The 14,407-nt window shown below is 47.4% G+C and overlaps 1 protein-coding gene across 3 annotated transcripts in view; it reads left to right on the top strand.

Annotated features, from left to right (window-relative positions):
* ARHGAP33 (Rho GTPase activating protein 33) overlaps positions 1-14,407 on the top strand; it is a 1,138,731-nt gene that overhangs the window by 1,028,069 nt on the left and 96,255 nt on the right. For all 3 annotated transcript variants that reach the window (XM_069604876.1, XM_069604877.1, XM_069604878.1), the window contains one exon: positions 8,822-8,958. In XM_069604876.1, the coding sequence (XP_069460977.1) occupies positions 8,822-8,958 (137 nt within the window). The remainder of the gene's footprint in view (positions 1-8,821; positions 8,959-14,407) is intronic.

The raw sequence follows: 14,407 nt of genomic DNA, 5'->3' as shown, positions 1-14,407 counted from the left end.
TAAATGTCCTGTTAATTGGGTCAGGCAAAGTCAGGCACTTTACACTAAGTGCATACACCTGATATCCGTTGGCTCTCCTCACACAAATAAAAGGCAACACCTGAAGACACAATCTGAGCAAGGCGGAACACGTGTACGAGCAGAACATCTGGGACGAAGGCACACCTACTTGAGCAAAGCAACAGACCAAGGAACGAAAGCAGCGGGCTGAAAACCCCAACTGTTCCCTATTGGAGGTCGTGAGTGAAAATTGCATTGTGTTTCAAGGACGCAAGCGACCCTGCCAGTTGAGCGGCAGAGTTGGGGAGGCGAGACCAAGCCTGTGGTACTAACCTTGACTCGTAAATTGGAAATAGCAATACAAGAAAGAAGTGCACACAGCCGGTGAGTTGACTAGCAACATGAGAGACTGGTGTGTGTTAAGGCGAATAAAGTAGCAACATGATATTCCAAGTGAAGGCTGGACGCGTGTGATTGAGATGTGAAGAAAGGCAGACCCTTGAATTAACTTTGAAGTAAAGGGCAGCTGTAAGATCAGCGATACTAAGTAATGGAGTGGCCTGGCGAAAGGAAGTAGCCCAAACTAAAGTCTTTGTGAAACATACATTGTTTGAAGCTATAAAGCTAATAAACAGCAAAAGTGAATGAAGCAAGAGTAAACGTGAACTTTGAGTTGAAGTGGTCCTGCGGCGGTCTGTAAAGAGAGCCATGCAAATTCAAAAGCCTTCGACATCTGGGGGCCATCTTGACAAAAATGGCACCCTTAGGTGCTTTACTGCAGCTGTGAGCACAGCCTGCGGTAAATGCACACCACAGTAGTTAAAAGTAAACCACTACTACCACCCATTCATTGAGGAAAGGGTAACATAAAAATGTTACATGAGAAGCTAGACAAGGGGGATACTAAGTAACCCCTCCAGCGCCCTATTGTGAGATATTGTGTGCTGCGTCGAGAAAGTTACAAGTGTAAGTAAAGTCAATCTCACTTCACTGCTCTTGGAAACAGTAGTTTATCCAAGAGGAGGTATTTAAACCTTTGGGAAATCTGAATGACTTCCCTGTGTCACTTCATTGAAGGTGCTGTGTGACACCAAGTAAAAGATGATGCCTATGGAGTTTGTCAGACTCTGCAACCAAAAAGAAACACAGAGTTCAAAATCGCATTAAAATACATGAGAGTGGGAAAAAGGGTCTCACTCTCTCCAGGTAAAACATTTAAGTCCTAGAGTCCAGCAAAAGAGCTGGTGGTCTCTAATGTAGAGAGGAATTAGCACATTTCTGAGAATTCTCCCTAGCAGGGGTGTAAGGTCACTGCCACAGTGCGTAGAGGCAATGCAGCTCTGGTTTTGGGCACTACGAGAAGGAATCTCTCTGCTGGCAGTTCACCTAGCCGGAGAAGAAAACATGGCGGCGTACACTCTGAACAGGCAAAGCACTGTCTCCCACGTGAGGAAGTTGGCTCAAGAAGTCCTTCTGAAGATCATCGCCCTTTGGGGAACCCATCAAGTGGATCTATTCGCGTCCAGTGTCTACAGGAAGTGTGACCTATTCTGCACCAGGGAATGTCCTCAGAGAGGAGCTCTAGTGGATGTGTTCGTAGTGGACCGGGAATTTCCACTCCTGTATGTGTTCCCACCAGTCCCTGTCATTCCTCCTGTCATAGGAGGTTTAGGAAGTTCGGGAAATCCATGATCCTGGTTGCTCCGGATTGGGCCAGGATAATGTGGTACCCAGAGTTTCTAAAGATGGCCATCTGCCCTCCAATTCGTCTTCCACAAAGAGAAGACTTACTCTCACAAGAGGGAGGCTGCCTCCTTCATCCAGAAATCAGTACTCTGAACCACCATGCCTGGTTTCTGAAAGGGTAAGATACAAAGATTGGGACCTTCCAGAAGATGTAATGGAGATGTTGTTTTCGGCCAGAAGGCCAGCAACAAAATCCCTTTACTGCTGCCATTGGAATACATCATGCAGCTGGTGCAGGGATAAGAGTATTGATCCTTTTACATGCCAAACTGCTTCTGTACCATGATTCTTACTACATCTGGCCCATCGTGGGCTTCAGGTTTTCACAGTAAAGGGTTATCTAGTAGTGCTTTCTTTTCTTGAGCGTTCTCCTGATCATGGTTCATATTTCAAATTCCCTATAGTAATTCAGTTACTAAAGGGACTAACGAATATCTCTCCCTCAAACCCATTTATTGTACTGGTATGAAATTTTGAATTTGGTGTTAAGGTATCCAATGAGAGCACCTTTTGAACCCTTGCATTCTTGTCCACTTAGAATGTTATCCTTTAAGACTAGCTTTCTAACAGCAATTACATCAGCCCACAGAGTGAGCTTCAGGCTCTCTTCTAAACCACTCTTTACTACCTTTTTTAAGGATAAGGTGATTCTGATGGTACGTCCTTCTTTCTTGCCGAAAGTGGTATCTGAGTTCCAGATTGTGTTGCCTGCTTTTTACCACCTCCTCATCACTCGTAGGATGAGGAGAGATTGAATTGCTTGGACCCAAAAAGGGCCTTAAACTTATATATTACTAGAATGTCCAAAATCAGGAAAGATGACCACTGCTGTCCTGACCCCGTTTTCTGTGCAACGGAGGAGCTTCGAAGGGGACTCCTCCTTCCCAGTGGTTGTGATGAACTTTGAATTGAGCCATTTCTGAGGTCCTAGGAGTTTCCAGAGCTGCGGAAACCCAGTACCAGGAGACCTGCTGCCCAATTCGAGTGCATCGTTGTGGAAAGGGCTACTTCATCCAAATCTTTGCAGAACCCATAAGGACATTCAAAGATCCGATCCACCTCGCCCAGACACCCTCATGAGAGCGTTGGACTGCAGGAAGCAAAGAAGATCGACCAGGCGATCCCTGTCCTTTGTTGGTGCTGCAGAAAAGGCGCCAAAATCGCAAAGTGAATCAAGAAGTTGCTGAAAGTCATGCCCCAGGTCCTCCCTCGAGACTGCTGCTGAGAGATCCCGTCCATTATCCTGCCTTCAGTCATCAGACCAAGGAATCTGGACGTTTGGTCCAGAGCTTCAACATCGCGGAGCATCCAGCACGAACATTTTCTTCTAACCTAAGGTACAGTGGGGAAAAAGGTATTGCTTACCTGATTCCAAAAAGTCGCTCCAGAGCGTTGGAATGCATGTAAAGCTGTCCAGGGCGACCCCCCTCTTACCTCCGACTCAAGCTGCTGCTTGTGTCCCTTCATCAAGTCGTTAATAGGGTTGCCTTTATTGGCTGTTAACTTGCTGCTTCTATAACACTAGAGACTTGAAGAAATCCACAGGAACTCTTCGTATTCTGCTATTTGTCAAGGCTTTGAGCCCTCTCCGGCCTGCCTTTAGCTGGAGTTGCGTTTTTGTACTTTAAAGACTTGGTGTGCGTAGAAACCCTCTCTAGAACCTTGAGCCAGGCTAATGTTACTCTAACCATTTTCCTTCCTTTAAGTGACTTTCTTATATGTGTTTGCAGAGTAAATGCCTTACCGTAAAACTGCTAAGAATGGCATGTGCTCATAATTACAATCATACAATAGCATTGTCTTTTTCCCTTTCTAACGTTGCTACAAATGTAACCGCAAACAAACACAAAAGTGAAAGTTTCCTTTGAAGTGTATTCTAAATTATTCCAAAGTGTTCTAGCATAAACATATGTTTCTGAAGTGATTCTAGTGTTAATATAATAAATATATAATTTTATACAAATTATAACTGTAAGTGCTTCTTTGTTTTTGCATGTCTAACTGGGTTCAGTGTACTTAACCTACACCTCACATCTCCCTCTTAAGATAAGCCTGACTTCTCTGCCACTCTACCAAGGTTCTCAGTTAGTTCAGACTGATGCTAAGAGTTGGAGATCTACAAACCACTGGGATAGCTTACTAAAGTCTTACTACCAGTAGGACTTTAGGAAAACTCCCCTAACAATTCAACATGCTACTTTGGGAGCCTATCGAAGATGAGTTCATTAGAAGAACAAATTACTTACCCCTGTCAATGTTCTTTCGACTGGATTTACCTCCCACATATTCCTCATAGCACTCCCATCCTACTCCTCTATCTTGGTGAGAATTTCTGTTTCGTTACACCTTCCTTTCTTTTAACGTCTGGGGCATAACCTTAAAACGGCTGAGCATAGAGAGGAAAAAACTAGAACTGAGGCAGCGGGTGCCGCACCAGCTTCTAATACCCGCGTCAACATCATGGCCGAGGACAGGACAGAGGCGCCCAATGCTATGAAAAAGGTTTCTCAAGCTGCAAGCAGACTTGCGAAGATATCAATGATGATGAATACGTGGGAGGAATATCCAGTCGAAAGAATATTACTAGGGGTAAATAATTTGTTCTTCTCTTTTGTACCCTTCTTGTGCGGGTCCCCTTTTGTTGACCACCAGTGTATAACAGGGTCTGCAATCATGTTAAAGTCCCCTCCCAAAATCAAGGATCCCTCCCCCATTGCTCTAATGAATGTAATACATCCCCCAAAAACTGAATCTGCCCCTCGTTAGGTACATATAGCGCGGCCAGGGTGATCATCGAACCATCCACCCTCCCTTTAACTGCCAGCAAATGACCCCCAAATCCCTTCCTTATTGGGATTGGTTTTGCAGCATTATTCCCACCCCTCTTGTTTGCTGTTCTTTGTTCGAGTCCCCGAAAGTGTGCCCTAACCCTCCACCCTTTATCCATAGTCCCCCCTCCCCCAAAAACCCTCCAAGCTTAAAGTGAGTCTACTGCGACAAGAGGATGAAGAGATGGGTTCTACGTAAGAGTATGCAACAGAGATTTCTTGTTGGGGGAGTTGAGCCCCTTTACATTCAAGGTTGCAACGCTAATGTCGGCCATTCTCCACCTTTCAACATTGCTCCTGAAGCTCCCCCTCTAAGTGAGTACCATGTTTTGCTCCCAAAAAGTTCAAACTTGTGTGTGTGTGTGCAACAACCGCCCTTTCACAGAACCCTCCTCCTTTTCGCTCCCCCTTTCCCTCCCCGCTCCAACCCCCTCCCCTCCAGTGATATTTGTACTAAGCAACACTGTTTTGTACCACGAAAACCCATACTGTTGTGACACCTAGGTATTGCCAGGCCACTAAGATAGTAAAGACTCTGCTCCCAACTTAGAACACGTATCAACAAACGGACATTTCTGGCAGCCCATGCGCTTGTCATACTCGCTGTGTGTCCTTCTGAGTGTTCATCTCAAGGTTTTCGCCTGCCAGGTGGCATTCTTCGGACTCTCTTGGATCCACTGCCCTTCCTGTGCACTCCGGACTGGGCAAACACACTTTTAAACCTTTCTCTCAATTGGTGCTGTCCTTCCTGATCTTGAGGCACCACCTACTTCTGCAACACTTGAAGTTGCCGTTCTGCCCCCCCCCCCCTCTTGTTTTACCCCATAATGCCCACCTCTATATTCAAAGGTGAGGGCAAAGGGGAACCTCCATGGGTATCTCACCCCTTTTGCCTGGAGCCATTTAGTTAAGGGGCTTAATTTTCACCTCTGGTCCATGGTGTACGAGGAGACGTCTCGGTACATTTTTGCTGTTGCGACTTCCCACCCAACCGTGTCCACTTCTCATGCTTTCCGGAGTATCTTGTCTTTATCACTGTAGTAGTGGCATTTGGACATCACCATGCGAGGTCCAGCACCCTATCAAAGTGGATATCCTGATTGTGTGCTACACCCAGGAGTTGCCGCAAGACCTGCTCCAAGTCCTTAGGCGTTTCTCCTTCCTTCTACGGGAGCCCCCAAATTCGTACATTATTTCTATGATCCCTGTTTTGGACATCAAGCTTACTCCTGCCTCCTTTTGTTTTCCAGCTCCTCTATTCTCATCTCTAGTTACGCTTCCATTCTGCCAAGAGCGGGTTATTTTCCAGAGCTTACACACTATCCTCCACCTTAACAACTTGTTCTCAGATGGCCCCCAAAGACTTCTACACTTCAGCCCTTAACGCATTTAGCTCCACCAATATGGACTGTATGTCTTTTTGCAAGCCTCCAAGTCCCCTCGTTGCTGACGTGGCGCCTTCCACCCTATCCATGCTTCCTGGTGCCTCATTGTGTCTTCGCACGTTCTGATTATCACCTTGTGCCTTCGATTGCCTGGCCACAGGACTTCCTCTGTATGCTTCTGCCTCTCTTATGGTTCGCCTCGTGCCTGGCTACAATACGCGCCAAGAGCTCTGGTCCTGCTAGCACTATCCCAGGAGCCGGGATGCCCCTCCCAAACTCGATCTTGTTTCTTTATCTCAGCAATCTGCCTGGGCTCCCACTAGCCTACTGTGACCACATAGAAATCTCTGGGATCCGGCCTCTGGCCACCCCAGAGACAAACGTTATTCCTTGTGGCTGCAATGCGGCTTCTGGGCCACTTTGGCAAGGTCGCGCCAACAAGTTCCTCAGGGCCCTTCCTCTCAGCTCTCCAGCATTCTCAGCACATCCACGTAGTGCATTGAGCTTGCGGCATACCCGCCTTCTCCAGAATCCTGGCCGTTCCCCACTCTTGCTGTGACAAGGGAGCACTCTGGACCGTCCCGCTCTAGCTTTTGCCCAATCCGGGTGCAGCAACCCTGGAATACTCCCACCTTGCGTTTCAGTGGCTCTTGGCAGGCAGTTGGTGAATTCCCACGCAGCCAGCAATGTGGGCCCAAACCCAGCTGGCTTCCTCCCTTCTCAATGTGCGCTCCTCTGGTCACCACCACATGACAGGTCTTACTCCTGGGGCTTCACTGCGTCTCCGCTGTCTCACTGAAGCCACGCCAGGTCCGACTGTGCGTCGTTGCTCCCGTCTCGACCCCTCTTTTGGTTTATGGAGCGGCTCCGGCAGCTACACAGCACAGTCTCGGTTCAGAGCCAAAGTGACTCTTGGCAACTGTCAGGGCTTCAGGGTCACCCCGGTGTCACCCAGACACAACTTCTGTGATGGAAAAGCTGCCTTTCTGGTTGGAGCGTTCACAGATCGCAGAGCTCCACTTTCACGCAGCCATGTTGCTTCGCGTACCCTAGTGGTCTCCACTGTTCAATTTGTCATCATCTTTTTGGTCCGTCTCACTCAACTACAAAGCGCTTCTAAAACCTGTTCAGTATCCTTGTTAGGGCAGAATCCCATTTTTAAGAATTCTTCTGACCAACTTTGTGAGTCCCCTAAACCGTTTGCTTTTTCTTTCTTTACTGGCTTTCCTGTATTTGAGACCTTATTTGTGTGAGCAGGGGGACTTCACAAAAAAGGTTGCAGTACATGTGCTGACCTAGTAGCCAATATGGCTACCAGACATGGATGTTTTTCAAGCACTCTCTTGTGGTCCCAGTTTGATCCTATCGCCATACAAGTGTGTTGTGAAATAGGCTGGGTGCAGTGGTGAATTGGATTTGGCTTAATCAGGGGTGGTGCCATTTCTACTGCATTAATGGACCAATAAACAAGTGTGGTAGCCATCTGGGTAGCAATTATTTCTTTAAGCTCTGCTCCTGGTAATTTTGTATTGGGCTGTCTTTTTGTCTGTGGGGACTATGACCCAGAACCAAAAATGGCTGTTGTGCTGACTTGGCCACTCTCACCCCAGCCCTGCACTTTTCAAGTGGATTAAATTGGGTTAGCTTGGTTTTCCGCCCCATACAACACCAATCTGCATCCCCTTTGTGGGCCCTGTGTTTGGTATTTTCTAAGGCAACCTGATTGGCTGGCCTCCAAACCTAGGTGTGCCGGCCTGGGGTGTTGTGCGAGGGGGTGGGCTTAGACCAGCCCCTGAGTGAATGTGTTATCAATGGGATACCCCAAGTGTTCGTTCTCCTAATGAGGACCTGGTTTAGCCATTTTGACTGGAACATGGCTCCTTTATCTTTACTCTCTGTTTCTTCTAAGGCTGTTGGAAAACCCATCATAGTCCTCCCCATCTCATGACTGACCGGTCCGACTTAGTGGTTGGATTAGCTGTTCCGTCTTGGGTACTTTTCCTGGCTGCTGCTGTGCCGCCTACCTGTGAAGTCCTCCTGAACGAAGTGCCTTTAGGTGGCAAAATGTCCCTTTGCTTAGGGCATCGAAAACTTTGTACTTTCCGTGACTCTGCCTGTACTTCCCTACAACCATAGAAGAGAGGGAGTGCATTTCATAGTAACCGCAAGATACAATTCACAATAGTCCAGCTATTTGCAATGTAGGCTGGTTTTGCAAAAGCTCACAATGCCATATAGTACTCAAAGGTTCTTTGTGTAGTCCAGAATGACAAAGCAGTACAGGAGATAAAACATACAATGCCATCTTTGTCACAGCATAAGAAGCCCATACTGGATATAATATGATGCAATTGTGCATGATAAATATGTGCATGAGAGGTAAGGTATAATTTCTACATTGTGATATACTGAATTATAGGCAGCAAAAGTTTGATGGCCTCACCGCCATGTTTCAACCCAGGAGATCAATAGTCTTTCCACATTAAGTGGATACACGTATCCCTAGGAATGTGCTTTTGTACTTATTAAAGTTCTTTATATCCATGGTTGTAAAAGGTATTTAACTATCAAACATTCAGTTTAATGCCATTTTCTTCTGTTGCCTTTGTGAATAGTTTCTAATCCCATTGTTGGTGAAACAGGTCCTCTGTTTCCAGATAGTCCATATCATTAAAATGATCAGGAATCTCACTGATGTTTGTAATTGAATTCTGTGGTTGCCCCAAATGTTACTTGCAATTTCTACATTTTCCTTCAAACATGCTGAATGGGCAGATCCTGCTATTTCACACATCTATAAGCACTGATTAGATTTGTGCTCTGGTACACTCCCTTAATGTAAGGTCTACCTGCCCACTCTAGGAGGAAGTCTGATGCAAAGCTGCGAAAAGCCGCTGGTGGCAGCTGGAGATTGTTCTTCGCCATGGGAAAGACTCCAGCCTCACTTCGAAAGAAATCACAACTTGGAGAGCTATTTAATATTGAGGAGTGTCCGGCAGGTAAGGGGCAATTGGGTGGGTGGTGGCAAAAGGTCACTAAGTATGGGTGAGGGGATTAGATCTTTGGTGGTGAGGGTTCCAAGATTCAGAGAAAAATGACCACTAAGCAGGGTAAGCTAGCTGAGGAGGGTGAGCATCTGCCTCACAGAACTGCACATTTCATTTTAAAGAGTTGAATCCTGGCAGGGCCAACTCCACTGTACACCCTTGGTGGTGATTTTTGAAATCCCCTGCATCATAAAACCAGTTAAAACATGTATAAAAGGTGAACACATGGGTTTAAACCTATTTTTCACACACCTATTTTTATGTCTGGTAGAAAGTGTGAATGGAATGAAAATGTTTCTGCCTTCCATTCGCTCTGCCTGCTCAAAAGAAATGCATTAATGCCAACATCTGATTTTGATACTGCCGTTAATGGATAGGATTTCTGTGGAAACTGCCATTTTATAGCACCTACTAAAAGCTGGCAGATTCTGTAGCAGTCCATGTTATGTTATTTGGTATTTATATAGCGCTCTATATATCATTGGTATGACCTCAAAGCGCTTGTAGGTTGAACGCCCTTGGGGACCGTAGTCCAGGTAAGCAGAAGAGAGTAGGGTATCATAGGGTGGTGTGCAGCTGATGCGATTGGTTGATGGAAGCTGCATGTTAGCAATAGGTGTGCTGGTATTGAGATCAGTTGAATGTGTGCAGTCAGGAGGTTGGTCTCCGAGACTGGATTCTGGCTGCATTAGGCCTGTGCAGGACGCTTACGTGTGCAGCTAGGCCGATTTATCGTGGCAAATAGCTACATTCTAGCAGGATTTTGAGATGTTCGTGGGGTGTTGTTCGTATGTGAGCAGCTAGGCCGAAATTGATCGAGGGGTGTAGCTGCGCTCTATTGTGTGTGGGTGTAGAGCAGAGAGTGAGCATAGTGATGGGAGAGGCGAGTGTCTGGAGTAGATGTTTTATTTTTACAAGCCCAATGTTCAGGGTTTCATTACGCGTCTTGCGATTGCGGCATTTCGGAGGGCTATATTAATGACTTATTAGTCTAATTCAGAGATGTCGCTGCTCGGAATTTCATTGAAAATTTGACTGGAGGTTGTAGGGTCTTTGCAGCCTTCGAAAGTCTTAATCGACATTACGGAAAGAGCCAGGTTTTTGGAGCTTTGCGGAAGACCATGTAGTCTTGGGTGTGTCGAATTTGAGGGGGTAGTGAGTTCCACAGAATTGGGGACAAGATTGAGAAGGCGGAACCTCCAACCAAGTAGAATTGGAGGATGGAATTACTAGTAAGTGGGCAGTACTTGATCTTAGGGTGCGCAGTGGGAGGTAGGGTTTTATCTTCTCTTGTAGGTACGTTGGGCCGGTCTTGTGCACTGCTCAGTGGGTAATGCATAGGGTTTTGAAGCTGACCCTACGTCCGACAGGGATCCAGTGGAAGTTGCGGAGATGTGGTCTCTGTGTCCAAGGGCGAGAAGGAGTTTGGCGGTGGCGTTTTTGGACTCTTTGTAGTTTAAGTTGGTATGCTGGAGCTCCCAGGTATAATTAGTTGGCACAGTCCAGTCTTGTGATAACTATAGACATAACAGTGGATAGTTTGTTGGGATAGGTGAGGTAATGGAAAATAAGTATAAGGAGTTTGAGGTGGTAGTGACAGGATTTTGATACATTATTGATCTGACGGGAGAGGGTTAGGCCTGAGTCCATAGTGCATCCAAGGTTTTTGACTATTTTGGAGGGCGTTGCGGGGGGCCTAGTGAGCGGGGCCACGCGAGTGGTTGCAGGAGAAGGGCAGTATTGCCGCACTCCATGATATCAGTTTTATCGGGGTTCAAGAGGAGGTGGGTTCTTGTCATCCATTGGTCAAATATCACTGAGACATGCTTCAAGGTCGGGACTTGGGTTGTTGTTGATTTTGGGAATTCTTACGATGATTTGTGTATCATCGGCATAGTTGTAGCAGGTTAGGTTGTGCGCACAGATGATTCCTGGTAGAGTAAGTAAGATAAAGGGTTAAAAAGGAGAGCAGAGAGGCACGCACCTTGGGGTACTCCAGTATTTACAGCGCGAGCAGTAGAGACTAAAGGGGTGATTTGTTTCCTGTTGCTGAGGAAGGAGGAAATCCATTTGAGTGCAGAGCCATAGATTCATAGGGAATGCAAGCGGTCTAGGAGCATTGCCTGGTTAACGGTGTCAAAGGCTGTTGAGAGGTCAAGGAGAATCAGCGCTGCACAACCCTCAGTCTGCTGCAACCTTAAGATCATCCCAGATCGAGATTAGAATGGTTTTGGTTACATGGCGCGGTCTGAAGCCTGATTGTGAGAGGTCAAGGAGTTTGTTGGATTCTACAAGGCTATTGACCTGGGAGTATGTGGTCCGGTCAATGAATTTCGCAAGAAATCTAATGTTGAAGATTGGTCTGTAATTCTTGGGGTCAGGGGGGTCGAGAGATGCCTTTTTTAGAAGTGGTTTTACATGTGCTATTTTAAAGGATTCAGGAAAGGATCTAGAGGTGAGGGAGTCGTGAAGTATGGATCTTGAATGTTCTCCTGCGCAAGTAGAGGAGAATATTTCTTTCAGAGGGGAGGCAGAAGTCGAGGGGCGTTCCAGAGGGTTTGCTGCAAGATAGTAGGTCTAGGAACTTGTTTTCGAGATGGTTTGAAAAGAGGCGAAAGTTGGCATAGAAGGGAGTCTGTCTGGTCAACGGGATCAGGAGGGGTGGATGGAGTGCAGTGGGAGAGGGTGGAGATTTTGGTGCTTAGGGTTGCCATCCTGTCAAGTGCAGTGTTGTGGAAGTGTAGCGAGAGGGAGTCGCAGAGTGTTTGAGTGGGAGTGGTTTGGGCAGAGGTGCAAGTAGGTTTCACAAATTTGGAGATGATCTTGTGGAGTTCATTGCTGCTGCTGCCACAGCACAGAATTAGTTTATTGTGATGGGCTTTTTTGGCCATTCGGGTTTCTCGGATTTGTAATTACAGTGGTGGCTGGTGAACATGAATCTGCTAAGGACAGTTTTAGATGCTCGCCATTTGCACTGTAGAGTGTTTTGATTTTTGAGTGTCTTCAAGTGGGGTGTGAACCATTTGGGGAACCTCCTATGCGTGAGGTTGCGGGATGGGAGGGAGTGAGAGGAATTAGTGATTTTTTTTAAGCCAGGAGTGAAATGATTCAATGGTTAAGGGTCTACCATAGGACAGCGTTGCTGGTGGACAGAGTAGTAGAGCTTCAGCAAGGTCGGGGACTACCTTGACTTTGTTCCAGCATTTGTGGCCAAATGTGGGGGTGAGGGGAGCTGTGGGAGGAGGGGTAGGTGTGTGGATAGACAAGGGAATGGCATAGTGGTCTGTCCAGATAAGCGGTTTGGGACTGGATATAGAGAGAAGGTCCTAGGAGCTGAAGATCTCATCAAGGGTGTGCCCACCTGAATGAGTTGGACCAGTGGTATGTCGAGAGAGGTTGAGTGCATCAAGACCGTCGACCAGAGGTTGAGTCATGGGGTTGTTTGGGATATCCACATGTTGAAGTCTCCCAATAGTGTAAGAGTTGGGTGATTTACCTGAATGGTAGCTATTGAGTCACATAGATTGTTGGCAAAATGTCTGTCATATCCAGGAGGACTATAGATGAATAGGAAGCTGTGGGTGAGTGTTGATGCTAGCAAGAGTTTTATTAGAAGGGATTCACAGGAGGCGTGGCATGTGTGGTTTCCGACAAGTGAAACCAAAATGAGGTTTGTGGAGGAATGCCACTCTGCCACCTCTGGATGGTAGGTTGTGGGCGATAAGCGAGTACGCAGGGAGGAAGGCCTCATGGACGATGGGTGCAAAATCTTGAGAGAACCAGGTTTCGTGAGATAAAGATGAGGTCAGGATTGTCAGAGGATAGGAGGTCAAAGATGCTGTGCCTATTTCTTGCTACAAAGCGGACATTGAAAAGGATGCATGTGATTTCATGAGAGGGTGGTTTTGGTGCCGCTCATCGCAGGGAGTGCTTGGTGGGCTGGGGTAATCAGCGAGATGGTGGGCATGGTAGGATCAGTCCGGGTAGTTGCAACTGATTTAGTGGGGGCGGGGGGGTCTGTTTGCAAGTGCACTTTGAGAGGATTAGGTCGACGGGAGGCTGGAAGAGTAGGTGGACGGTGTAGGTATCTGGTGGTGAGGATTAGGGGGGAGGGTGGTGAGTGGAGTACTAGTGGTAAGGGGGTTTAGGGGAGTTGTTTGTAGTTGGAGTCTCGTAGGACTGATCCGCCGAGAGGTAACTCCCGTCAGAGACAGCATCGAGGTCAGTTTTTCACTCGGTCTTCAGCCTCCACTTGGGACTGGTAGTCTCTGCTGAAAAGTCTGCAAAATGATGTTTGGCGCTCGCACGAGACTCCAGTGAAAGGACGAATCTCGTCTCATCTGGAGGCATGGCAAACTGTCACCGACGACTGGTGGGTTTTCTCCATCGCTTGGGCTGGCTTCCGCTTGCCCCTCCCCTCTAACCCCCCCTTCAATACTCCCTTTCAGCAGTCGGGGACGCCCTCCCTCAGAGCCGAGGTCCAGAAGCTTCTAGTTCTCAGGGCGATAGAAACCATTCCCCTAAGGGAACAAGGGGAGGGCTTCTACTGTCGTCTGTTTACGGTGCCAAAACCCAACCAGGCTGGCCTGCACACCATTCTGGACCTTTCCCAGTTCAACCTATCTCTTCCCCAAGAGAAATTCAAGATGATTACTCCCTGCCAAATAAAGTCCTCTCTTCAGAAGGGCGACTGGCTCAGCGTTGTGGACCTTCAGGATGCTTATATGCATATCCTGATCTGGAGCCTGCATCGGAACTATCTGCGGTTCTCCCTGGGAGAGGAGCATTATCAATTTTGAGTACTCCCTTTTGGTCTCAGCTCTGCGCCACGTCTTCACAAAGATGATGTAAGTGCTGGTGGCTTTTTTAAGGCTACAGGGTATTCATGTGTATCCATATTTGGACGACTGGCTTCTGACCGGTGAAAGCCTCGAGCAATCTTCAGTCTCTCCTTCAGCTCCTGTTCAGTCTTCGGCTGTCGGTGAACTGGCGGATATCCTCCATGACGGTCTCTCAGGACCTGATATTCCTGGGTTTCTGTTGGAACACGATCGACTGTAGGGTGTACTTGACGGTGGACAGGATGGCGGATATGTTAACCACGTGTTAAGTCTTCATTCCGTCAGAGAGCATGTCTGCCTGGTGGTTCCAGAGGCTTCTGGGCCTCATGGCCTCGTGCGTGCTTGCTCTTCCCCTGGCGCGTCTCAAGATGTGATGTACGCAGTTGGCTCTTCGGAGCTCCTGGCTCCAGGCTGTCGACCCCGACACCAAAATAATCCCAGTTCCACCCTACATGATGTCAGATCTCCTTTGGTAGTGGTCTTCTAGCAATCTGTCGGTCGGTGCGCCCTTTCAGGAGCCCTCCACCCAGGTGACCATTACGACGGACTCCTCGGGTGGG

The sequence above is a fragment of the Ambystoma mexicanum genome, chromosome 1p, assembly GCF_040938575.1.
Source record: "Ambystoma mexicanum isolate Mex_15411 chromosome 1p, UKY_AmexF1_1, whole genome shotgun sequence".
NCBI lineage: Eukaryota > Metazoa > Chordata > Amphibia > Caudata > Ambystomatidae > Ambystoma > Ambystoma mexicanum.
Note: the sequence above shows the minus strand (reverse complement) of the source record. Positions and strands in the feature narration are given on the sequence as shown.